The following is a 27,422-nucleotide window of genomic DNA, read 5'->3' as shown; positions in this document are numbered from 1 at the left end:
GTATTGAACTGTTGAATAGACAGATAGACTGAATATGATTGTATAGTTTCTACACAGCTTGAGTTGATGATTGGGAGCTAAAACCAGCCTATGTGCTGCTCATGAAGGCTATGGACACTATTCTACTCTGTGTCTCAACAAACGAAGGGGGTATTTTTACTTTAAATAAGGGTACCATCAGGACGACAGTTTCTTAGAGCGTGTGTCATTTTCTAATTTGCACAAAGACACTGTATAGGTTATGGAGCTCCTGGTAGTGGAAGCTGAAGAAACTTTTCCCAAAGATGAATGCCATTGAAGAGTAGAATACTATTTAATGCTATTGCCTGAGTTTCTTTACCTTTGGCTTTTGAGTGTGGTATGTTCATCAACCAGCTTGGCATTTGCTTGTTATTTGAAAGTAGATGAAGTAGATTTCAATAAAAAAATAATCTCTATAATTTCAGGCTTCATGTTGGGCCTGACTGTCTAAAACAATCAAAATGAGCACCTATTCTATGAACCTGTAATTATGAGGTAGGATTTTCTCATTTAGTGGAAATAGAGAGTAAGAAAAGAAATTACTGAATATATAAAGTGATATAGAGCTCAATACATCCATCATCTAGGTAGATGTAAATACCTTGATAGAGTGTAACAATATCATTCATCTCATTGATATTAAGCTACACTTACTCTCATTACTACTACTAACATAATGTTCTGAATATTATGTTGAATCTTTATTTTTTAATTACAACAATTAGTGATCTTTCTTAATGCATATTTAGTGGTTTCTGGGAGATAAAATTGGGAGAAACACACCTATAAAATATGAAGAAAAGATGGCATGAGAAACCTGATATCAAAGAAACCCAGTATTTAAATAGGTAAGGGAAGAGAATCCTGCAAATGAGCTTGAAATATTGCAAAAAGATAGCATTAATACTTTATGACATGATGAACAAGGAGGGAAGAAAGCCTTTGAGGGAGGGCGTGGTATCAGATGAAATTCATACCAAATGAAATTGAGAGGTTGCTTAAGAGAATAGTTAAAAATTCCCTGTTGTAGAGGCACCTGGGTGGCTCAGTCGATTAAGCGTCCGGCTTCAGCTCAGGTCATGATCTCATGGGCTGTGAGTTGAAGCCCCGCATTGGGCTCTGTGCTGACAGGTCAGAGCCTGGAGCCTGTTTCAGATTCTGTGTCTCTCTCTCTGCCCCTCCCTCACTCATGCTCTGTCTCTGTGTCTCGCAAAAATGAATGAACGTTAAAAAAAATTCCCTGTTGTATTGGACAACAAAGGCACTTTCAGGGTGTGGGAGTAGTAATGTGTTGGGGGAAGGTTATTAGGTGGACTTTGGTTTGATGAACAAAAGGAATGAAAGTGGAGAGCATAAGGGTAGAAAACGCCTTCATGATTTATAACTGGTAGAGGGAACAGACAGAAGAATCAGGGGAATCCAAGTTTGGGAGCTTTTAGAGAGCTGAGTGTAAGTGAGCATGTTTTGATATTGCTGAAAAGGAACTGCTGAGGAGAGATAAATTAAAGATCCAAAAGCTAAAAAAGGCAACTGATGCAGGAATCTCCAGAAGAAGATAAGTAGGTTTGGTATCTAGTGCAAGATAAGGGATAGCTCATCCATTGTTGCTGTAGAGAAGGAAGAAAAGTGAGTGCAGATGCAAGAACTTTGGGACACGTGGTAGGATACTGCACTGTTCTCATTTAATATGTCAGCCCTTTGCTCTTTGAAGTAGTGATGAGGGATCTTCTGAGAAAAACTAGCATATAGGCTGAAAGGGAAGGAGATCTGATGAGAAATGATTAAGGAGCCGGGAGCCACTATGGGTAATAGGGGTGAGAAGACAAGGGAAACAGATCTCTGGGCCTGCAGGGCTTTATGTTTAATTTTTTTTTTTTTTTAACATTTATTTACTTTTGAGAGACAGAGAGAGACAGAGGATAAGTGGAAGAGGGGCAGAGAGAGAAAGAGACATAGAATCCGAAGCAGGCTCCAGGCTCTGAGCTGTCAGCACAGAGCCTGATGCAGGGCTCGAACTCACGGACTGTGAGATCATGACCTGAGCCGAAGTCGGGTGCTTAACCAACTGAGCCACCCAGCTGCCCCAGGGCCTTATCTTTAAATCAGAAACAGGTGCATCTCAGTTTTCCTGGAATCCCTGGCAGCGATCTCTGTGGATGATTTATGCAGTGCCTAGGAGCCCAGGTCAGATTGCTGCTGTGCCTTCCACCACCAGCAAACTGCCTTGTAGCTTGTCTCCTCTTTGAGCTTTCTCTCTACCTCCTGTCTTAACTGAAGCTTGTGTCTTCACCCCCAGATCACTTCCAGGTGGGCCTCCTTAGTAGGGGCTGTGGATGAACAAGCTTGAATGCTTCTTTTAAAATTTTCTTTTCTGGAGCACCTGGGTGGCTCGGTTGGTCAAGCATCCGACCTCACTTCAAGTCAGGGTCTCATGGTTCATGAGTTCAAGCCCTGCAGCTGGTTCTCTGCTGTCAGCACAGAGCTTGCTTTGAACCCTCTGCCCCCTTCTTTCTCTGCCCCTCTTCTGCTCACATGCGCTCTCTCTCCCCCTCTCTCTCCCCCTCTCTCTCCCCCTCTCTCTCCCCCTCTCTCTCCCCCTCTCTTTCCCCCTCTCTCTCCCCCCCCTCAAAAAAAAAAACAATTAAAATGTTTTTCTTTCTCTATTCCTTTTTAAAAAATTATTATTGTTTTTCTAGTTCTTAGTCTATGGAATTAAATTGTATTCTCTTTACAACAAATTTGTGATCTTGATAGTATTTAGACCTAAATGACTGCAAGAAATTTTGTTAGGGTGAGAAACATTTGTGGTATGTTTGAGCAATGTTTATTATATTCTTCCATTTAAACAGTATGACCAAGGGAAAGGTAAGCTTCTAAAAATTAAACTTTATCTAACTTTTGCAAATTCCTAAATTAATTGTGCCTTTTTGGGATACATTTTTAGTTAAGGTTTACTAGAATAATTTATACACAGTTGAGAACATTCTGTGAAATTGTAGCAGACTAATGAAATTAAAATTTCACCTCATGTCATCTACATGCTGTTCAATTTTTTCATGGGGAAATACATCACATTTTTTCATTGCTATTCCATTTATTCATTATGAAACCAATCATTACTTTAAAAAAATGTTTATTTATTTTATTTAATTGTTTGGAGATGGAGAGTGAATTGGAGAGGGGCAGAGAAAGAGGGAGAGAGAGAATCCAGAGCAGGCTCTGTGCTGTCAGTGCAGAGCCCAACACAGGGCTCGATCTCACGAGTCGTGAGATCATGACCTGAGCAGAAACCAAGAGCCAGTCACTTAACCAACTGAGCCACCCAGGTGCCCTTAATCATTACTTTTAAAATATTATTGTCTTTAAACATGGTTGAATAATATAAGGGCATTTCCTGGTGGAATAACAGCTTGAATTTTAGGCCACACAGAAACACTGACAAATGCAGGTGTAATATTACCTTGTTCTTGGAAACTTTGGAAAAGGAATTAACTTTGGTAACATTTTTTTTAAGTTTATTTATTTATTTTGAGAGAGAAGAAGAGAGCTTGAGCAGGTCGGGGGCAGAGAGAGAGAAAGAGAGAGTCCCATGCAGGTTCCATGCTATTAGCGCAGAGCCTGATGCAGGGCTCAAACTCACAAACCATGAGATCATGAACTGATCTGAAATCTAGAGTTGGACACCTAACGGACTGATCCACCCAGATGCCTCATGTAGCATGTTTTAAATTGTTTTTCTACCTTTTACACTTTACCTTCTTAAATATTTTGAAATTCAGTCATTTTGGATTAAATATCTTTCTAAATGCACTTTAACTAGAGATTGCATTGCTTCGTTGTCATGTCCCTATTTCCAAGCACAGTAAGTGGCTTTGTGTCATGCACTCAGTACATAAGAATTGAATGAAGGAATGGATATACACCTTCTTACCTTTAAACTAGAATGCATTTTGTGTTTGAAACATTTGTATTGCCTCAGTATCTAGTACAGAAGTTACCACAGGATTCTATACGGGCAATTTCTCCTCTACCTGGTGCTCAGACACTTAGATTATTTTTTGCCTTTTAATAGTTTGTCTTTAATCTCTTGTCATCTGACTATTCTCTCTTGCTTTTCATCACTGTTATCAATGTGCCTGCTTACAGTAGTTCTTTTCCTATTGTTATTTCTTGTGGCCTGGGAAATTAGATATCCCACTTACATCATTTTTCTATAAAATAATAGGCTTGGACTTAAAATGCACAAACAGGTTTTTATAAATTAAGGGAGAGACAGTTACCTTGCAGACTTTGAGACTTCACAGATTGTAGCTCAGGATATTTACATATGCATTGTGCTTGCTGGCCCGCCTCCTTGAGGATTTCAAACAAAGGTGAAATTTGGACAGGCGAGTTGTGAGTTGTTATCGCATTGCTGTGACTTGCATCTTTATTGTAGGGCTTTTCCGATGCCTTCTTTTACTCTTGAATGGGTGTAATCAACCAGAAAATACTGATGCCTTCCTTTATTTACTCTTCAAATATTAATTTTTAATTTTGCCATTCAGGTCTAGAAAAAGTTCTGTCTTTTTCCCAATTTCAGGTTCTGGTACTATCCCGGGTTGTACCACACTGCAGCAGTAATCTGCCCCCCATTCATGTGCAAAATTCACCAAAGGTCAATCCTTGTTTTGTATCCAGCAACATATATTCGAGTTCTGAAAGGATTCTGCTTAATTGGATGAACACAAATTATGAGAATGCCCGACATATTATATGGAAGAACTGTCCCAATGGTGAGCAATTTTTTTCTTTAAATTATTACTAATTGTAGTATAACAACATAGAACTGGACTCAGAATCCATGGATTCGAGACCTGACTCTTTTCTGCAAAAAGGATTTCTTCATACCTTCAAGTTCAGTTTCCTTACATGTGAAATGGAAATAATAAAAGATGCTTCTTTAATTTATTTTGAAGAAGAAATGATAAAAATTTCATAGAGATGTTCTACAACTGAAAGATAACCTTAACATCATTGCTGGCATTTTCAGCTCTATAAATTTAGGTGACACTGATCAAATCTTTTATGTACTTAGTTAATATCAAGTGGAATTTGATTAGAAAATGTCTTCCCTGTCACTGTGATAGTCATGTTGGAAATCACTAAGTGCAATAATGCTTCATGAATCTAGGGGGAGGTTGGTCATATTAGGTCCAAGTACTAAGACTAGTTAATGGGTGTTCATACAGAGACCTGCTCCACTGTTTGGGTGGCCACTCACTGGTTCTGTCCTTATGGAGTGAGGCTCTATAAACTTGCATCATAAGAGACTTCAGGTTTTTTTTTTTCCTTTCAAAGTTCCAATTTGCTAGTATAGTGTATTTTTTTCCTTTATCATAAGCATCGATTGTAGTGACATGGAAGACAGAGTGCATGTTGGTTGTTTCTATGGCTAAAATTCAGCTCCCCCCTTCCAAGTACAAACAAACCTATTGAGTTCAGGATGGGTTGTGTTTTAATCATTTATTTTTTATGCTGAACTCTCAGAGTTTAAGCTTTAGAAGCAAGAAGATTTAAGAGTGTGATTTAAAATGAGGCTTTGCATTACAGTTGCTCTTAACTTGAAGGCATTACTTTAGCAAACATAGTGACATCAAGATTAAAATAGATATAGTGATACATTGGTATTAGGCAACAGTAAACATAGAATATTTTAGTAACTTCTAATTGACATGCTGATAATATCAAAACAATTGAATAAGATTCATATCTTATAAAACTGTATCTGGCCTTTGTTCAAAAAACAAAGTACAAATAATTAGGTTACTAAGGAGTAACACTTTAACCAGAGTAGTATAAAATATGTACGTATGTTAGAAATTAGTATATTCATTTGTTGGAAATTTTTTATGATTCTGTTTTTACCAACAAAACTGTCTATGCAAGTTAATTGCAAAGAGTTTGCTGCATTTTTTTAGAATAATACATTACAGGCACTGGCCTCTTTCTTGTTTTTTTGTTTTGTTTTTTAAACTCTGAGTTTTATGGCTTTACAAAGCCTTTTTTTGTGTTCCCTTCTACTTCCTTCTGCTTGGAGCATTATTTTTCTAGATATCTTCATGATTCTGTTTCTCACTTCATTCAAGTCCCTCCTCACATATCACTTTATCTGTAAGATATCGCAATACCCTCCCTAAAATAGCATGTCCTTCCATCCTTCTCTTTCTTCCTCTGTTTTTCTCAATAGCTTTTTTTCCAAATTATATATATAAAATCGAGAGTCTGTTTCCTCTAGTAGAATGTAAGCTTCTTAACAGAAACACTTTTCTCTGTTTTGTTGTTCACTGGTGTCTCAGAGCTTAGAACAGTGCCTGGAAGATAACAGATACCAAACACTGTTTGAGGAAATAAATGAATGCAGAAATGCGTGAATAAAGAGACACATTCAGGTTTCATACATTTTTCTACTCTATTCCAGATAATTGAGTATATATTAGCTTACCAGTTTGTACCTTCTGGTACATATTGCAGGAGTCAGGTTGAATGGTTGGGGTAGGAGGAGGCACTTTCCATGTTAATATGTACCTCACTACAGGTCCGTGTGCTTAGTAACTGTGGAAGTGCACGAGGAGAAGCTCTGTGAAAGATTTCACTTTGGTTAACTCAGACTGAGAAAAAGTCCTACTCCATTCCCCAGAATTATATCCGTCAACATTGATACTTATTCTACAGATCATCGCTCTGCTGGTAAAATCTGACCATGCTCACAACTTGGTGCGGTGGTGTTGTGGAGGGTAAAAGGATAGGGCTGCACCCCATACCTTTTGATTGAGAAACTCTTGAGGGTGAGGCCCTGCAATCTTTGTTTTATTAAGCCCTCCATGTGATTCTTCTTTTTTTTAATGTTTATTTCTTTTGGAGAGGGAGAGGGAGAGAGAGAGAGAGAGAGAGAGAGAGACAGCAAGCAGGGGAGGGACATAGAGAGAAGGGGGGCAGAGAATCCAAAGCGGACTGTGTGCTGACAGCAGAGAGCCGGATACGGGGGTCAAACTTACCAACTGTGAGATCCTGACCTGAGCCCAAATCAATAGTTGGATGTTGAATTGACTGAGCCACCCTTGTGCCCCATCTCCATGTGATTCTGATGCATACTAACCTATGAAGCAATTAGGCTATAGTATCACAAAAAGCGGTTTCATTAGTGCTTTTAAATTGTTCGCAGAATGGTATTTTTTTCACCAGTTATATTTCTTTAAAAAAATCTTTTTAATGTTTATTTCTGAGACAGAGAGAGACAGAGCATGAGTTGTGGGGGGGGGGGGGGGGCAGAGAGAGAGGGAGACACAGAATCAGAAGCAGGCTGCAGGCTCTGAGCTGTCAGCAAGGAGCCTGACGCGAGGCTCAAACTCACAAACCGTGAGATCATGACCTGAGCTGATGTTGGTCGCTCAACCGACTGAGCCACCCAGGTGACCCTCACCAGTTATATTTCTGAAGTACCCCTCCTTTAAACAACAATTCCTCTGAAGAAGTAATGGCTGAAAATTTCCTCCAAATTAATGTCAGACCTCAAACTACAGATCCAGGAAGTTTGGGGAATACCAAGCAGGATAAATATCAAAAAACAAAAACAAACAAAAGAACTTAATACCTAGGAGTATTATATTCCAATTGCAGAAAATAAAACATAAAGAATCTTGAAAGAATCCAGAGGAAAATAAGAAAACATCTTACCTATAGAGGAGCTAAGATAAGAATTACATCCAACTTCTCAGAAATCATGCACTCTGGGAGAGAGTAGAGTATTTAAAGTGTTGAAATGGAATAAAAGATACTAACCAAAAATTCTGTACCCTGTGAAATTATCTTTCAATAGTGAGGGAGAAAACATTGCAGAGAATAGACAGTGGACCTTGCCTATAAATTTTTTGGGTAAACTGATTAGTTGGCAGCCTGCAGAGTCATCCTTATGGGCATTGTGCCCTTGATCAGCCTGATGGGGGAGCACATGAATTTTCTAGTTGTTTGTGGCTTTCCCAGAAACTCTTGAGAGTTTAACAGTGTTGTCAACATGACAGGTGGCTTCCTTATTACATATCTGCTGAGGTCTTTATCAACACCTCCACCTCAGTCAGGTCAGGTCTGACATACATTTCTCATGAGAATTTCTTTGTAATGATGTAGGAACTAGGAAGGGTGTGACAAGTGAGGGAGTCTTCCTCTGTCAAGCAGAGTATGGAGTAGTAAAGGTGCAGTCAGTTTGTTCAAAGGCCTGGCCAACCAGGGCTTTGAGTATCAGTGCAATGTATTAGGACTTCATTCTGTTGGCCTTGGAGAGTCATGGGAGTTGGCCAAGGTGATGACTGCTATGATAAAATAGGTGTTTGATCTGGTGGCCACAGCAAGTCCATGGAGTGAAGTGTGCTGAAGTCATATGCTTTTGATCAGCACACCCGAATTTAGCACTGAGGGGAGACTGAGATTTCTTAACCCTGCACTTTCTATGAATTTATTCAAGAGTACATGGTGCCAGGCAGCCAAAGTTTGGGAGTCTCCTTTCCTAACGATGTATAGTTGCTGGGAGACATTGTTAAAAAGTGAACAAAAACAAAAATAAGAATAAAGTTACCCATCTTATGTTTGAAAATTCTTTTTTGAAAAAATGTTTATTTATTTTTGAGAGAGAGAGAGAGAGAAAGAGAGAGAGAGCATGAGTAGGGGAGGGGCAGAGAGAGGGGGAGACACAGAATCCGAAGCAGGCTCCAGGCTCTGAGCTGTCAGTACAGAGCCTGACGTGGGGCTCGAACCCACTAACTATGAGATCATGGCCTGATTCGAAGTTGAAAGCTTAACCAACTGAGCCACCCAGGCACCTCTGTTTGAAAATTCTTAATATGTGTAATTTGTTCTAAGAGTTGTGAACGTCAAAAAGCATTTTCTGTGTAATAAGTGAACACCTGTCTCATGTCAATAGGGGACCTTTTTAGGGCTTGCCGGATGTTACATTTGCCCTTATAGACTTATCCTCCTGTTCCTACTAGCTGTTTGTATTGTATGTGCTTAAGCCTTTTATCTTTAACACAATAGTTAATGTTTTTCAGTGATGAACCCTTTGTTCACACCTTAGTGACAGCATCTTCTTCAGTAGATCATGCCTGTGATAAAGTATCCTCTTTGTTACTCTTTTGGACCCTTTTCTTCAATTGCTACATTTGATTGCTAATGGAAATTTTATCATCCTGTAATCACCTGGTGATTTTGAGAACAGCAACAGACCAGTTTTGTAACATAAAGTTTAATTTCTGAGAGGACTAAGTACTTTCATTTGACTGTACTTTTAACCAAATCCTGACACTGGAACATTTTGAACTGTCTGTTCAAAGGAGCTTTGTTCTACAAAATAGTATCTATTATTTAACTGATGCTTATCTCAACATTTTTTTTCGTGAAGTAACAATTGTAGTTCTTATGAATGGAAAATACTGTTTTCTTTTTATTATTATTTTTAGTAGAAAAGAGTTATAAATATGCTGGCAACATTTATCTTTTATTTTATGTAGTCTAAAGGTGCCCCTGATTTCATTTATCATGGAATAGTTTGTTAAAGTAAACAGTATTCAATACACATTTGGCAAATTATACTGGCCTTTTAATGCTATCTATTCTTACACCTAATGTAGTGTTGAGGTCTTAAATCTTTATGCATTGGTTGTTTCAAATGTGTCTAATGTTCAACTTCATTAAACCAGAAAATAGTTTTTATTTACAAAGAACTTTATATTTTTTAACAAGTTCCAAATTAGGCCTTTAATGTTTAGCAATAAATATTTATCATCAACGTTGCAAGCTTGAAATGCACATAGATAATAGAAATGGTATAATCTGGTATTTTAATGCTACATCTAGAATGTTTTATTTGGGAATGTGACTATCAGTCGGTGTGTAGAAGTCATGATTAGTGTGAAGCTCAACAATAAATTCAGAGAAATGCCAACCAGTCAAACAAATGTGACAATAGAAAGTTAAACCATTTCCAATGGATTATCAGTGTGGTTCAATAAATCAGGGCAAACCCAGGCAATAGCCACGTGTCCTGGAAAATGGAGGATGTAAAAATTCACCAACAACCAGACAACATTCTATCTCTGTCTTTCATTTTCATACCTAGTCAGTCAATGCTTTCTAGCCAGACACCACTAGGAAGTCATCCACAACTGAACAAATTCCTTTCAATGCTCATTGCAATGAGAGAGACCACACATTATGGAAAGTCATGGGGAATCTCATAATAAAGGATACCGTGGAAGACATTATGGGATTTGTGCACTGGCTAGGTAAATTGGGGACAGGTTCAAGGAAACAGGGATTCACCTTGACTGTATGCTATAAGGGGCAGTGGTAATTCTATGAGTAACTTAATAAATTTTATCTAGAGGGAATAAGACTATAGTGAGGCTAATTCTTGTAATTGGTAGAGAAGCACTGATCACTCATATTAGCCAGGAGAGGGGGATGTTTGGTATTGTCAATCTTAAAAACAAAATAGCCGATGATGTTATGGATCAGATGAGTTTGTTTGGGAATAGGAGAGGAATGACAATTCTGGACAAGCCAACTGTGGCAAACTGTAGGCAAATATGAAGAGACAAAGGTAAGGTCAACTTTTACTAGGTTGAGGAGGAAATTGGGAAGGGTTGTTTTGAACAGAAATTCATTGGAGAAGAAAAAGAGTTTGAGGTTGTGGAAGTTTCCCTTGGTTACAGGCGAAAGCGCATTATTGCTGGGGCAGAGAGGCACCTTCCTTCTTTTTCTTAAAAGCAGGAGATAAAATGCTTCCTTTTTCTGCTGGTTATGTAGGCTGCAGCAAGTGGTGTGGTACATATATTGATTCCCTCTTCAAAGCTTCCCCAACTCAATATTAAATGAAGTTCCCTTTCCTCGTTTTCACAGTATTTGGTAGTATGACAATTAAAGGACTAAAATTTTTACATATAATGGTTTATTTAATCGTCAAAACAAGCCACATGATCAGATAGCTGTTATTACTATTAACAGGAAAACTGAAGCAGAGAGGTTAATTTATTTCCCTAGGAAAATGTGGGATTTGAATCCAAGCAGTTTGACCTCCAAGGCTCATGCTAAGTACCACTGTGTGATGCCGCTGGTTCAAAATGTTAACTCTTCTTTAGCTGAGATCTGTGCAATGCTTGCAGATTCTTTCCTGATGTCCAGAGAGATGTCTCATTTCCTTTTTCATTCACAACAGTGGTTTTTCAAATCTGGATGCCATTTTGTAATCACCTGGGCAAACAAACAAACAAACAAACAAATAAATAAATGGGTGCCCCACGCCAGGACAACTGAAACTGAATCTTTGGGGTATTGTCTGTACATGTGCAGCTTTTAAAAGCTTTTTAGGGGTTCTGATGCACAGTGAAGGTTAAAAACTCCACTGTGTGCAAATCTAGAAATAGGAAATAAGATGAAATAGTGCAGAGGTACCCTGTAACATAAATATTCATTGACCAAGAGAAATACTATTTCCTAAAGTATGTCTCAAATTTAAAAGATGAAACATATGAGTAACATTCTGAATTCTGAGGATTTTTTGGTTTTGTTGTTATGCATTGTGATTTTACATAGCATCGAAAATCATTGCTATTACAGGTAGGATCATTCTTACTCTCATTTCCTCTCGCCTTTCTGCCTGAGTGTCATCATTTTGTTATGTTCATTATGCCTATATTGTCACTATTTATAACACTTATATTCGATTCTGTCAGTGTTCTGTTATGTGTCATTTTACCTGAATTCTCCAATTTTATTTATTTTTCAATTGAAATATTGGATGGCTGGATTTCTTAATTATTTTGTTTTTCTAAAAAAACTCTTTTTAAGGGTAAATATCTTCTTTTTTTAAATACGTGACTGACATCTTGACTGGGAATAAAATTTGAGTGTTATTCTTTATTTTTCTCTGTGCTGTAGGGACAGTATTCCATTGTGTTATGTCTAGAAAATAGCTTGGAAAATTGGAGATCAGGCTGATAACTCCTACCCTATAAGTGACTTGCTTTGTTTGGCTCTAAGCTTTTTTATATTCACAAAATGGGTGGCGTGTACAAGAGGATGAAACCTGCTCAAAAACATTTCTTTTGTAAATTTGGCATGTGAGGTATTTCTTGTATTCTTTTTGAAGTTAAAGTTATTGGTTGAAACTGAGTCATGAAGAGGCTTTTTTCTTTTTTTTTTTTTAAAGAAAATCGTAGAAATTAATCTTTATTTACAAGATACTGTGAGATATGAGTTGTTTTGTTTTGTTTTTAAAGAAAAGTGTAGAATGAAGAGACTTTTTCTAACCTTTCATTAACTTGGATGATTTTATATTGTACCTGATCTTTTTCATACTTAGGCAGAATACATTCAACATTTCATCATTAATTATGGTATTCACTCTACAATTACTCTGTAGATTATGTTCTGGAATTTATATCCTTTCAGTTTTCTGGGAATTTTTATAAAGAATACTATTTAATTGTATTCTATTTAATTGTATATATTATATACAGTTGACCCTTGAACAAATGGTTTTGAACTGTGCAACTCCACTTCTATGTGGATTCTTTTTTTGATAAATGCAGTACTGTAAGTGTATTTTCTCTTCCTTATGATTTTCTTAATCACATTTTCTTTTTACTAGCTTACTTTATCGTAAGAATACAATATATAATACATATACAAAATATGGGTGAATTGACTCTTTATTTTTTCAGTAAAGCTTCTGGTCAGTACTAGGCTATTGGTAGTTATGTTTTGAAGGAGTCAAAAGTTATATACAGATTTTCAATGCACAGGGTTTAGTGCCCCAAACCCCATATTGTTCATTGGTCAACTGTATATCTATCTATCTACCTACCTATCTTACAATAGTATGTTAAATTGATTTTTAAATGCAAATTAACCTGCATTGCTGGCACAAATTCAATTTTGTTACAGTAGCTAATCTGTTTTTAATACCTTGCTAGATTAGTTTACTAATACAGTAAAACCTTGGATTGTGTAACTTGTTCTGCGAGTGTTTTGCAAGACGAGCAAACATTTCTCATAAATTTTAACTTGATAAATGAGCAGTGTCTTGCAATACAAGTAGTATGTGAGGCTGAACGTCACACAGTAACAAGTGAGCCAATGGTTCTGGAAATTCACTTTGATATACAAGTGCTTTAGATTACAAGCAAGTTTCTCAAATGAATTATGCTTGCAAACCAAGGTTTTACTGTGTTTAAAATTTTTGCTTTAGTTTACATGAGTGAAGATTTGTAATTATTTTATAGTACTTTTTAGTTTTTTGTTTTAATTTTATGCAAATATCAACAATTGTAACCTATTCCCTCCTTGTAGACTTCAAAAGAGTTTCTAGAAAATTGGAATTGCTTGTTTCTTAAATTTTATAGAATTTACTGGTAAAACTATCTGGACCTGTTATTTCTTTTGTGAGATGATTTTAAATGATTAAGCCAATTCCTTAATTGTTATAGGATAATTTTTATTTTCTACTCTCCATTAAGATTATGTAACACATGAAATTAATGAATTTCATCTAAATTGCAAGAATATAAGCATAATATTATTCATAGTTTATTGTATTTGTTCTCTCATATGGAACTGCTGTGATTCTTTTTTATTTTCAATATTGATTTATTATACTTCTATTTTTTTTAAGTTTCTTTTTGAGAGAGAAAGAGAGACAGTGCAGGGGAGGGACAGAGACAGACACAGAGGGTCTGAAGAGGGATCTGTGCTGACAGCAGAGAGCCTGATGCGGGGCTTGAACTCATTAACCATGAGATCATGACTTGAGCGGAAGTCAGAAGTTTAACTGACTGAGCCATCTAGATGCCCCAGTATACTTCTTGTTTTTTTAAATCAGTCTTTGTCCATGGTAATTATCAGCTTATTACATGAGATTCTTTATTTTCTTTCTAGTTTAATGATGCACTTAATATGGAAGTTCTACCAAATATTATATACATTACCTTAATCTCATGTGGTTGATCTTATAATTATTTAGCATTCACATATCTTCATAATTCAGAAGCAAAATGATTTTTGCATTAAAGTACATATTATATTGTATTTCTAAAGTGTTTTAAAGTAATTAAAAATGCACTGTTATCTGTTATAAATGTAAGCACAAAACTCCTCAAAAATACTAGCAAATAGAATCCAACAGCATTTTAAAAGGATTAAACAAAATTACTAGGTGAGATTCATCCCAGGTGCAAGATCGGTTTAATATATACATTCCAATCAATGTGATACTCCACATTAATAGAATATAAAGAAAAATAAAAGAGACCATTTCAAAGGATACAGCAACAATGGAATCATATATCCAGCAGGAGACTTATACCAAGAATATATAAAAATACAACTGAACAATAAAAGAATAACCCAATTAAAAAGAAAAAAAAAAGGAGATACTCAGATGGCCAACGAGCACATGAAAAGACACTCAATAGCATTAGTCATTAGGGAAGTGCAAAACAAAACCCTAATGAAATAGCACTTGACACCAACTTAGATGACTAATTTTTTTTTTTTTAAAGGAAAGAAACACTATAACAAGTATTGGGAAAGATTTATAGAAATTGGAACCTTATATGCTGCTATAAAGATTATAAATGGTACAAACTGCTATGGAAAACAGTTTAATGTTCAACAGTTTAACATTTCTTAAAGTGTTAAAAAATAGATTGATTCAGCATTTCCACTCATTGGTTTATACTCAAAATTATTGAAAAAATATATATTCACACAAAAATTCCTATATAAATATTAATAGCAGCATTATTCATGATATCCAAAAAGTGGAAGCAAAGCAAATGCCCATAAACTGATGAATAGATAAACAAAATGTGGTATATATATAATGGAATGTTACTCAGCTATAAAAAGAAATCAAACAGGGGCACCTGGGTGGCTCAGTCGGTTGAGCATCCAACTTTGGCTCAGGTCATGATCTCATGGTTCATGGGTTTGAGCCCCGTGTCAGGCTCTGTGCTAATAGCTCAGAGTCTGGAGCCTGTGTCTCCCTCCTCTCTGCCTCTCCCTCGCTGGCACTCTCTCTCTCTCAAAAATAAATAAATGTTAAAAAATATTAAAAAACAGAAATGAAACATTGATACATGCTATAGCTTGGATGAACCTCAAAAGCATTATGGTAAGTTAAAGAAGCCATAGCACAAAAGGGCACATATTTTGATTCCATATCTATATGTTTAGAACAGGCAAATCCATGGTGACTGAAAATAGGTCAGTTTTTTGTTTTTTGTTTTTTGTTTTTCCAGTGGAAGAGAGAAGAGGGAAAGGGGGAATGACAGCTAATAGGTATGGGATTTCCTTATGTATTGATAAAAATGTTCTAAAATTAAATAGTGGTGGTGATCATACAGCTCTGTAAATATATTAAACATTAATGAATAGGACATTTGAATTGGGTGAAATTTATGTTATATGAGTTACATATCAATAAAGCTGTTATAAAACTGTATTATTTTAATCATCTAAAATATAATTTAAATAATCATGTTTATAAAAATAGTATGTGTATTTATACCTTTAATGCATGAAATGATTCAGTTTTATTTTTAACAGTCATATCTCTAATTCATAACACTATTTAGAACTATTTTAGTATTTCTGAATATCTGAAGTAATATGATATAAAAACAGGGAGAAATATAACTTCCGAGTTACCATTTAAAAAAATTTCCGAGGATGCCTGGGTGGCTCAGTCGGTTGTGATGTCTGACTTTGGCTCAAGTCATGATCTCATGGTTTGTGAGTTTGAGTCCCACGTCGGGCTTGCAGCTCAGTGTGGAGCCTGCTTCAGATCCTGTGTCTCCCTCACTGTCTGCCCCTCCCCTGCTTTTGGTCTCTTTCTCAAAAATAAAATAAACATTAAAAAAAACCCTCCAGTCCTTTGTGGAGTTCCATATCTCTCCCCCTTTACAGTAGTCTTAAATAACGTCTTTGCCTGTTAAAAAAGAAAATTTCTGAATTTTCTCTTTCCTGATAAAGGAGGACTAGATGAGCTTGCTCCTTCTCTCTCTAAAAAACAACCCTAGACCAACACTTCTCAGGTGGTAATATGAATATAACTCACTTGGAGTTTTTGCTAAACTTTTTATGTTTTAGGAGTTTTTGTGTGGGGCCTGAAATTCTGCGTTTGTGACAAGGTTCCATTTCATGAAGTTGCTGCTGATTCACATAGCACACTTTGAGTAGCAAAATCTTGGATTATAGTAGAGAGAATAGCCTAGATCAACAGAATTAACAGCAAACTAAAAAAGCCGAGAAATCCTTGATATACCTCAACCTGTGGTAAGCTGTGGTACGGGCGTGGTAGCAGCCTTGTGTATGAATGACAGGCTACAGGTGTGGGATCAGATTAAGAAAGTGTGGTTCTTACTTCTTTTCAACACTGTTCCGGAGGATTATTGCCATCCTGTTCACACAGACAGCCATGTTTGAACAGCAAAAATGCATGCCAAGTGCTGCTTAAGAAGTAATAACAAAGCAGTTCCGAAGTTGTAATGGGTTGAAGAAAAATAGGTGCCACTGTTTTTCTACTCAGGGAGGTAGAAGACTGGGAAGACTTTCGTTCCATCCTTAAAATAACAGCAAAAACATATACATAACATCAGCCAAAAACATACAAATACCAAATTCCCAAATGTTTTAAGCTCCCTTAGGAAGCTAAGGTTGTAGGGCAACAAAGTAGCCTAAAGTTCAAGGAGGAGGTGTTTACAGGAAGAAATGGCATGATAACAATTGTCTACTTGTAGTAGAGACAGCTAGGCACTGATAAGAGATGAGGTAGGATGGTTGGTGAATTGGTAGATACCAAGAGTACAGTCCTGAGAGAGCATGAAGTCCCTAGGGGCCCCAGCATTAGGGAGAGTCTGCATCTTCTTGCAGGGTTTTACTCCACAAACCTCACTGGTTGCTCAGGGAATTGACTATGGAGTGAGTCTGGAGAATGTATCCCTCTTGGCATAGACCTGGGGGAAGGGCATGCAATTCACCCAATGCCTCTGTTCCCTATAGAACAAAAACAGTAATCTATGGGCAGAAGGACCACACATGCACCCATGGTGAAATCTCACTGGAGCTGAAAAAAGAAATGAAAAATAATAATAACAACACTACCAACAGCAAACCACCTCTACCCCTGGGAAAGGGGCTGAAATTCAATATGACAGTCAAGTAGAAAATCCCAAAGAATCTACAAGAAATCTCCTAGAATCAGTACAGTTTGCCATGGTTGTAGGATGGATATATAATCAGTATATAAAAATAAATTGTTTCTATATAGTGGCAGCAAACAGTTGGAATTTGCAATAAAAAAATATAAGCACTGGGTGTTATATGTAAATGATGAATCGCTAAATTCAACTCCTGAAAACAGTATTACATTATATGTTAACTAGCTAGAATTTAAATAAAAACTGTATCTCTCTCTCTCTCTCTCTGTGTGTGTGTAATAAAACACTTAAGTATGAATTCAGTGAAATATATGCAGAATATATATACTGAACGTTAAAAAATAGGAAAGTAAAAGGACTAAATAGAGAAATATACCATGCACATAGAACTGGAAGACACAATATTAAGATAATTTTTGTTGGCTTTGCCAAATTGATCTATAGATTCAATGTAACCCTAGTGAAAATCCTACCTCACTTTTTTTAGTAGGTATCAATAAGTTGACCCTAAAATGTACTTGAGAGTTTTGGGGATGAAACTTTTCTGTATGGAAATGTGGTAAATACGTGACAACACATCTGTCAAAATCCTAGAAGTGTACACTACTAAGAATGAATGTTAGTGCATGTAGTTTTTTTTTTTTGTTTTTTTAATCAGCCACGACATAGAAGTAATCCAGGATTGAATGCAGACTGTGTCAAATGAATCTAGCTGCATTACAAATGTTTGACAACCTCGTTGAATATAATGGAGAAGAAAGGTGCTGACTAAATTGTCTTTTGAAAGCAATATCACAACTGCATACTCTAGAACTAGAGACAAAAAGATCTGTACATGCACATGATACTCTGCTTTCTTGCAGGAGTACGGGTTTGCAATTCCAAAATTATATTTATACTAGAGTTGAACAAATAAGTAAATATGTTGTCGGTAACAAAAGCCAGGTTTTTCACTCTTGAAGAGTGAAGTTAGGAATAAGGAAGGGGGGCCGCCTGGGTGGCTCATTGGGTTAAGCGTCCAACTCCTGGTTTTGGCTCAGGTCATGATCTTGCTGCTTCATGGGTTCGAGCCTTGTGTTGGGCTCTGTGCTGGCAGCATGGAGCCTGCTTAGGATTCTCTCTCTCCCTCTCTCTCTGTGCCTCCCCCACTCGTGCTGTCTCTGTCTCTCTGGAAATAAATAAATTAACTTTAAAAATTAAAAAAAAAAAGAAATAAGGAAAAGAGGAAGGTCATAATGAGTCCTTTGGTGCTGATTGCAGTTGGTGGAGTTGGAAATAACAGTGTAACAGTTTTTGCTATATTGTAATCTATTTATTGGCTTCTAGTTAGGAGATTTTTCATGAGTTGTTTTCCTGTTATGGGTGTGATCTATCCTTAACAAGATGTTAAATCCCTTTAGAGGAATTTCTGTCTCTTCTCTAATATTGATACAAGATGACATTGGGATATTTAGAGGACATGGTCCATATCAAATACTTCATGACTGATTCACTATCAACTTGAAAGCCTAGTAAATTGTCTTTTTCAGATTAAACTTAGAATTGCTTCCAATTTTTAAAAAATGAGACCCTTTGCTTTTATTAAAAGCCATAGATGGTCCATATACATTTAAGAGAAGCACATTTAGGTTATAAATATTCAGTCAACCAGAAATGAGCATTTTAAACTCATTACCTTGCCTCACATCTTATATCAGATACACAGTTATTTATAGGTTTTTATCAGGAAAAAATACTTTGAAATATATAACAGAAAATGTTGTTTGCTATGTACTAGTTGAAAATTTCTAGTGATCTTTGTTTGATAGACTGATTTTGCAGTAATATGCTATAGAACTCCAATTGATCAACTGTTTAATGTTGTAGCATCTCAGATGAAAACATACCAGGCACTGTTTTTGTGAAGTATCTAGGACATCTGTTGCTCCCGGGAAATCTGTCTTCCAGTTCCAGATGTAAAGCAATCTTGTTTTGTGAAGTTAATATACATATCATGAACATATCTTACCATAGTTTCTTCTTCACAGAAAGTGAGAGTCAAGGAATTTGAGGGTATTTGTGAAGACTGCCAGTGTTTCCCCTTGATTTCAGATAAGACATCATCTCAGACCTTTAAGAATTAAGCCATTTGGAATACTTGTTTGTTGCTTTTGTTTTCTTTTCAAGTTCTTAATTTTAATCCCAATTAGTTAATATACAGTGCTATACTAGCTTCAGATGTACAACATAGTGATTCAACAACTAAGTACATCACCTGGTGCTCATCAAGACAAGTGCACTGCTTAATCCCCATCAACTACTCAACCTACCTCCCCACCCTCACTCCCCCAGCAACCACCAATTTGTTCTCTGTAATCAAGAGTCTGTCTCTTGGTTTCTCTCTCTCTCTCTCTCTCTCTCTCTCTCTCTCTCTCTCTCTCTCTTTTCTCTTTGCTCATTTGTTTTGTTTTTCACATTCTACACATGAATGAAATTACATGGCAACCAATCCTCTCTGACCCATTTTGCTCAGCATAATACTCACTAACTCCATCCACATTGTTGCAAATGGCAATATTTCATTCTTTTTTTTAGGCTGAGTAATATTCTATATATCACATCTTCTTTATACATTCATCAGTTGGTGGACACTTGGACTGCTTCCATATCTTGGCTATTGCAAATAAAGCTGCTATAAATGTAGGGGTGCATGCATCACTTTGAATTATTGTTTTTGTATTCTTTGGGTAAATACTCAGTAGTGCCATTACTGGATGATAGGGTAGTCCGATTTTTAACTTTTTGAGGGACCTCCATGTTGTTTTCTACAGTGGCTGCCCCAGTTTGTGTTCCCACCAATAATGCACGAGGGGTCTTTTTTTTCCACACGATCGCCAACACCTACTGTTTCTTGTGTTGTGTGATTTTAGCCATTCTAACAGGTGTAAGGTGATACCTCATTGTAATTTTGATTGTATTTCCCTCATGGTAAGTGATGATGAACATCTTTTCATGTGTCTTTTGGCCATCTGTATGTCTTCTTTTGAGAAATATCTATTATGTCTTCTGCCCATTTTTAATTGAATTAGTTTTTGGGTGTTGAGTTGTATATGTTCTTTATATATTTTAGATACTAATCCTTTCCAATTATCATTTGCACATATTTTCTCCCATTCTGTAGGCTGCCTTTTAGTTTTGTTTATTCTTTCCTTTGCTGTGCAGAAAGTTTTTTATTTTGATGCAGTCCCAAGTTTGTTTTTGCTTTTGTTTCCCTTGCCTCAGGAGACATATCTAGGAAAAAGTTGCTACGGCCAGTGTCAAAGAGGTTACTGCCTGTGTTCTCTTCTAGGGTTTTTATGGTTTCAGGTCTCACATTAAAGTCTTTCATCCATTTTGAATTTATTTTTGTGTATGGTATAAGAAAGTAGTCCAGTTTCTTTCTTTTCCATGCTGCTGTCCAGTTTTCCCAGCACCATTTGTTGAAGAAACTATCCTTTTCTCATTAGATGTTCTTTGCTGCTTGGTCAAAGATTACTTGACCAAACAGTTGTAGGTTTATTTCTGGATTTCCTATTTTGTTCTTTTGATATATGTATCTTTTTTGTGTGTGTGCTCGTACCATACTGTTTTGATCATTACTGCTTTGTAATATAACTTGAAGTCCGGAATTGTGATGTCTCTAGATGTGCTATTCTTTTACAAGGTTGCTTTGGCTGTTTGGGGTCTTTTGTCGTTCCATACAAATTTTAGGATTGTTTTTTCTAGTGCTGTGATCAATGCTGTTGGTATGTTCATTAGGGTTGATTTAAATGTGTAGATTACTTTGGATAGTATAGACATCTTAATAATATTTTTACTTCCAATCCTTGAGCATGGAATGTCTTTCCATTTCCTAGTGTCATCTTCAATATCTTTCATCACTATTTTATAGTATAGGCCTTTCACCTCTTTGGATAGACTTCTTCATAGGTATCTTACTGGTTTTTGTGTACTTGTAAATAAGGCTGATTCCTTAATTTCTCTTTCTGCTGCTTCATTATTGGTGTATAGAAATGCAACATATTTATGTAGATTGATTTTATGTCCTGCAACTTAACTGAATTCATTTATCAATTCTAGCTGTTTTTTTCATGGAGTCTTTTGGGTTTTCTCTATATAGTATCATATCATCTGCAAATAGTGAAAGTTTAACATCTTCCTTACTGATGTGGATGCTTTTTATTTGTTTTTGTTGTCTGATTGCTGTGGCTAGGACTTACAGTACTATGGGATAGAAGTAGTTAGAGTGGGGCTCTTGGGTGGCTCATTCGGTTAAGCATCCAACTCTTCATTTCATCTCAGGTCCTGATCTCATGGTTCTTGAAATTAGCCCTGTGTCAGGCCCTGTGCTGACAGTGTGGAGCCTGCTTGGGATTCTCTCTCCTTCTCTCTCTGCCCCTCCCCTACATGTGTGCTCCCCTCAAAAATAAATAAATAAACATTTTTTTAAAAAGAGAAGTAGTGAGAGTGGATATAGCTGTCTTGTTCTCATCCATAGAGGAAAACTTCTCAGTGTTTCCCTTTTAAGGATCATGTTAGCAGTGCGTTTTTCAAAGATGGCCTCTATTATGTTGAGGTATGTTTCCTCTAAACCTGTTTTGTTAAGGGTTTTATCATGAATGGATATTGTTCTTTGTCAAATGCTTTTTCTGCATTTATTGAAATGATCATACGGTTCTTATCCTTCATCTTATTGATGTGATGTATCATATTGATTGATTTGCAAATATTGAGCTACTCTTGTAACCTATGTAACACAATGATGTGTTCATTGATATAAGTGGGGTACTAAAGTCCCTTACTATTATTGTATTATTGATCCATTCCTTTATGTTTATTATTAAACTGTTTTATGTATTTGGGTGCTTTTGTGTTGGGTGCATAAATATTTACAATTGTTTTATTTTTTTATTGCTTCCCTTATTCTTATATAGTATCCTTATTTGTCTCTTGTTACATTCTTTGTTTTAATGTCTAGTTTGTCCAGTACCTTTTGGAAACTTTTTAGAAAAAAGGCAATGTCTCATTCAACATAGCAAAACTTTCTGATGTTTATGTCACCGTTTTTTCCTCCCTAATATAGGACAATCTTTAAGATATTTACCACATATCTAGATATTTTCACTTTGGTTTTAGTCTCAGTGTAGCAGTCATCTCTGTAACTGACCCATTCCTTTCATTACCCCTCCATCTTCTATTAACTTTTATAGATAAATTCTGGTTTCTTTAAGCCATAAATCTCCAACCCTTTCCACATACTACCAAATCTGGATTAATTTCTTCAACAGTTAGGGAAACTGGCACCTAAACTTTAGAGTTACAGGAAACCTCATGCCTTCTGAGTCGCCTTCCCCATGTTGATGATCATTGATCAAACATTTGAATGCTAGGGTACTCAAGAGAATGACTAATGTTGAAATACTGGAATGTTCTTCCATTGCTGCATGGTAATATATTCTTCAGAGTTCTTCAATTAGAAATAAAGGGACCAGGGGTGCCTGAGTGGCACAGTCAGTTGAGCATCTTGATTTCAGCTCAAGTTATGATCCCAGCGTCATGGGGTTGAGCCCCACGTTGGTCTCCATGCTGAATGTGGAGCCTGCTTAAGATTCTCTCTCTCTGTCTCTCTTCCTCTGCCCCTCTCCCCTGCTAGCTCTCTCTCCATATCTAAAAAATAAAAAACAACAAAATAAAAATGAAGAAACCAGTTTTCAGTTGCTTATAAAACCCTACAGATATATTTCATGTATTAAGCTTCTGAGTTTTATATTTTGCCTTTATTTGCAAAATAGTATTTTTTTCTTTTTCAAGCAAAGGCAATTTTTCTTACTGTTGCTCAAATTTTAATAAGATAGCACTTATGCTTTTTTCCCCCACTTTTCCCATTTTTCTTTTTTTCATCAGTCCATTTTCCTTTTGAAGGAATAGAAAATTCCAGATTATTTCCCTCTTCTTTTGTGTGTCACTTTGGAAGAAAATCTCTCAAGGACTGTGATTCCTTGAAAACCAGAGAAATAAAGCCAGGCACATGTTCTCTTTTCCTTTATGTTTGAACTGTCCACTAAATATCTCCATAGTGTGAATGATTTTGAAAGCATTTCTTTTCTGTAATGTCTGTCAATTTTAAATATATTCTGCATTATACAGTGATAAGATCAGAATACATTTAGACAGTACCATAAGTTATCTTTCTAGAAAAGCAAAACTAATGTTATATTTACTCTCTTTTTTGTGACAGGAGTTATTCCCTCTGAGAGATGGATAGTAAATTTTGACCAGGACCTTTTAGATGGCCTTGTTTTTGCAACACAATTGGGAGCCTATTGTCCATTTTTGGTAAGAGTCATTTTTATGCAGAATGGTATTTATTATTTGAAAGAACTTAGTAATTAAAATTCAAAGTATTGTCTATAAGCTGATTCTTTTAAATGTTTTTTAAACATTTAAAAAGTCACACCTGAATATGAATGGCTAGTATTCTATTTTTGTTTATTCTGTTATTTTGATTGTGATAATCTATTTCCAGATGTTAATATTTAAACGATTCTTTGCTAGGGGCACCTAGGTGGCTCAGTCATTTAAGCATCCGACTTCAGCTCAAGTCATGATAACACAGTCCATGGGTTAAAGCCCTACATCGGGCTCTGGGCTGATAGTTCAGAGCCTGGAGTCTGTTTCAGATTCTGTCTCTGTCTCTGTCTCTGTCTCTCCCTCTCCTCCTCCCCCACTTGCACTCTGTCTCTCTCTCTCTCAAAAATCTTAAAAATCTTTTAAAAATTAAAAAAAAATAAATGATTCTTTGCTAAACTAAAGAGAACAGTTAAAAAGCAGTAATTTTTATTCTATTACTAAAGATTTGATTGTTGTCTTTTCAAGATTGAGTCACATCTTATAAATATGTATACACAACCAAAAAGTTCTGAACAGTATCTGCACAACTGCCTGATCATTGTGAATGTACTTCGTGAAATTGGCTTTGACACTGACATACAGGTGGGTGCCTTTATATCACACAGTCCATAAGTATGAGTTTCTTGTTTTCACATTATTTTCTAATCTTATTACGTATGATTGGAAAATAAAAATTGTATATTCTTAGTTTATAAAATGTGATTTTTGTAGGTGTACAATGTGATGATTTAATATACAATGTGAAATGATTACCACAATTGAGTTAATTAACACATCTATCCCCTCACATACTTACCATTTTGTGTGTGTGTATGTGTGTGTGGTGAGAACACTTAAGATCCAACATCTCCCCATTTCCCCCATCTCCCTCTGGTGGCAACCACCATTCTACTCTCAGGTTCCATGGATTTGACTTTTTTGGATTCCACATACAATTGAAATAAAAAAAAAAAAATACTTGCCTTACAGTGTCTGGCTTATTTTACTGAGCATAATGTCCTCCCGTTTCATCCATGTTGTCACAAATGACAGGATTTCTTTTTTATGACTATTCCATTGTAAGTATATACCACATTTTCTTTATCTATTCATCCATCGACAGACAGGTTGTTCCAGATCTTTGATATTGTGAATAATGCTGCAATTGAATGTGGGTGTGCAAATATCTCTGAGATGCTGATTTCATTTCCTTTAGATATATATCCAGAAATAAGGTTGCTGGACCATATGGTAGGTCTGTTTTTAATTTTTTAGAGGACTCCCATACGGTTTTCCATAATGGCTATATAACAAGGCACATTTCCATCAACAGTGTGCAAAGATTCCCCTTTTTCCACATCCTTGCCACTGCTTCACCTCTCTTTATATATATATATATATATATATATATATATATATATATATATATATATATATATATTTTAATATATGAAATTTATTGTCAAATTGGTTTCCATACAACACCCAGTGCTCATCCCAAAAGATGCCCTCTTCAATGCCCATCACCTACCCTCCCCTCCCTCCCACCCCCCAACAACCCTCAGTTTGTTCTCAGTTTTTAAGAGTCTCTTATGCTTTGGCTCTCTCCCACTCTAACCTCTTTTTTTTTCCCTTCCCCTCCCCCATGGGTTTCTGTTAAGTTTCTCAGGATCCACATAAGAGTGAAACCATATGGTATCTGTCTTTCTGTGTATGGCTTATTTCACTTAGCATCACACTCTCCAGTTCCATCCACGTTGCTACAAAGGGCCATATTTCATTCTTTCTCATTGCCACGTAGTACTCCATTGTGTATGTAAACCACAATTTCTTGATCCATTCATCAGTTGATGGACATTTAGGCTCTTTCCACAATTTGGCTATCGTTGAGAGTGCTGCTATAAACATTGGGGTACAAGTGCCCCTATGCATCAGTACTCCTGTATCCCTTGGGTAAATTCCTAGCAGTGCTACTGCTGGGTCATAGGGTAGGTCTATTTTTAATTTTTTGAGGAACCTCCACACTGTTTTCCAGAGTGGCTGCGCCAGTTTGCATTCCCACCAACAGTGCAAGAGGGTTCCCGTTTCTCCACATCCTCTCCAGCATCTATAGTCTCCTGATTTGTTCGTTTTGGCCACTCTGACTGGCGTGAGGTGATATCTGAGTGTGGTTTTGATTTGTATTTCCCTGATGACACCTCTCCTCTTTTTTGATAATAGTTATTTTAAAAGGTGTGAGGTAATATCTCCTTGTGGTTTTGATTTATATTTCCCTCATGGTTAGTGATGTTGAACACCTTCTCATGTACCTATTGGCCATTTATATGTTTTCTTTGGGAAAGTGTTAGTTGACTCCCTGTTCTCATATTTTGTAAGATCTTGCTGAAATGTGGAATTTGAAATATGACTTCACAAAAATCTGGATATTTTGAAATCTATATAATTAATGTATATCCAGCTGTGTGTGATAAGAAGGTACCTCTAAAGATAGCTCCAGTTTTCTTAAACCCTAAGACTGAAGTTGAGTGATTTAGTAACACTACTTAAGCTCTAAGAATTAATTAAAGGAGCAAAGTTGTTTGAATATAGATGCATTATCATTTATTAATTTAGCTAAAAAAACTTTCACTTTGGTTTTAAAATAAATATTCATGTAGAGATCGCAGTGGCAATATATATTACTACATTTGGATCTCCAAGTTCTAATTCCATCTGGCTTTTTACATCAGGTTCTCATCAGTAATCAAAAAGATTATATGCTTACTATTTTTAAGCTCTTTGTTAGAGTGATAAAATAGTATAATAAATGATTTCTTACTTTGAAGAATATACAAAGTCATTGGATAATCTAGATATATACATATTAAATGATAAATAACATTCTACTCATGTAATTGTCATAAAATGAAAAAAATAAAGTGTAGAATTCAGATAAGGAAGAGATCAGTATGATCTAGATTGATCCATCAAAGACTGTGTGGAGAAGGCAGTGCTTATTTGGGTTCTTGAAGGGTGGATTGGATCTGGATTGGTAGTGGTAAGAGAGGAAGGAGTTTACTCAGAGGAAATAACATAAACAGAATGTCGAATGGAATATTTGACATACATTAAGGAAATTCTGTGAATAGATTCCTTAGTTGAATTTTGGGATTAGAAAAAATCAATATAGGTATATATTGGGATATTGGATGTCAGCATAAAAAGTCAGAAGTTTACGATGGGGTATTATGGGCATAAAGATAATTGCTTTCATAACTATGGTCGGAATGGACTTGATGGGAGAGGGACTGGAGATAGGGAACACAGACCAATCAAAATATAATTTCATTTAGTCAAGGTGAAAAGTGTTTTCTCTACTCATGACATTTAAATGGAAACTAAAAATAATAAGCTGATATAGGAGACATTTGAGATTTGCTAGTTCTTGTTAACAGTCACAAAAGATGGGCACAGAAGAAAGACCATTACAACTAACTCTTGAGTTTTCCGTTCCATGATGCAAGAGAGATTGATGATGCCAGTGCCCACATATGGCTTGGTATAAAGTTGTTCCTTATACCTGCTGGAGAAATAACATTTCATAATAGCTTGCTTTTCCTTGTACTAAAGTCACTTGCATGTTAAACTCACTTTGTTTCAGGTCTGACATTTACATTCTTTTATATTGGTGTAGCTGTAAAGAGAAACTGTATTGTAGGATTTGACCAGAGCTTTCTTTTATAAGAGAGCTTCAAAGATAAA

At 36.1% G+C, this 27,422-nt stretch overlaps 1 protein-coding gene across 1 annotated transcript in view; it reads left to right on the top strand.

Annotated features, from left to right (window-relative positions):
• CFAP47 (cilia and flagella associated protein 47) overlaps positions 1-27,422 on the top strand; it is a 544,336-nt gene that overhangs the window by 210,448 nt on the left and 306,466 nt on the right. The window contains exons 33-35 of the mRNA XM_081794138.1: positions 4,604-4,796; positions 23,530-23,627; positions 24,168-24,284. Coding sequence (XP_081650264.1) covers positions 4,604-4,796; positions 23,530-23,627; positions 24,168-24,284 — 408 coding nt within the window. The remainder of the gene's footprint in view (positions 1-4,603; positions 4,797-23,529; positions 23,628-24,167; positions 24,285-27,422) is intronic.

This window comes from Panthera onca, chromosome X (genome assembly GCF_046562875.1).
Source record: "Panthera onca isolate mPanOnc1 chromosome X, mPanOnc1 haplotype 2, whole genome shotgun sequence".
In the NCBI taxonomy this organism is placed as follows: domain Eukaryota; kingdom Metazoa; phylum Chordata; class Mammalia; order Carnivora; family Felidae; genus Panthera; species Panthera onca.
This window is presented reverse-complemented; position numbering and strand designations above follow the sequence as displayed.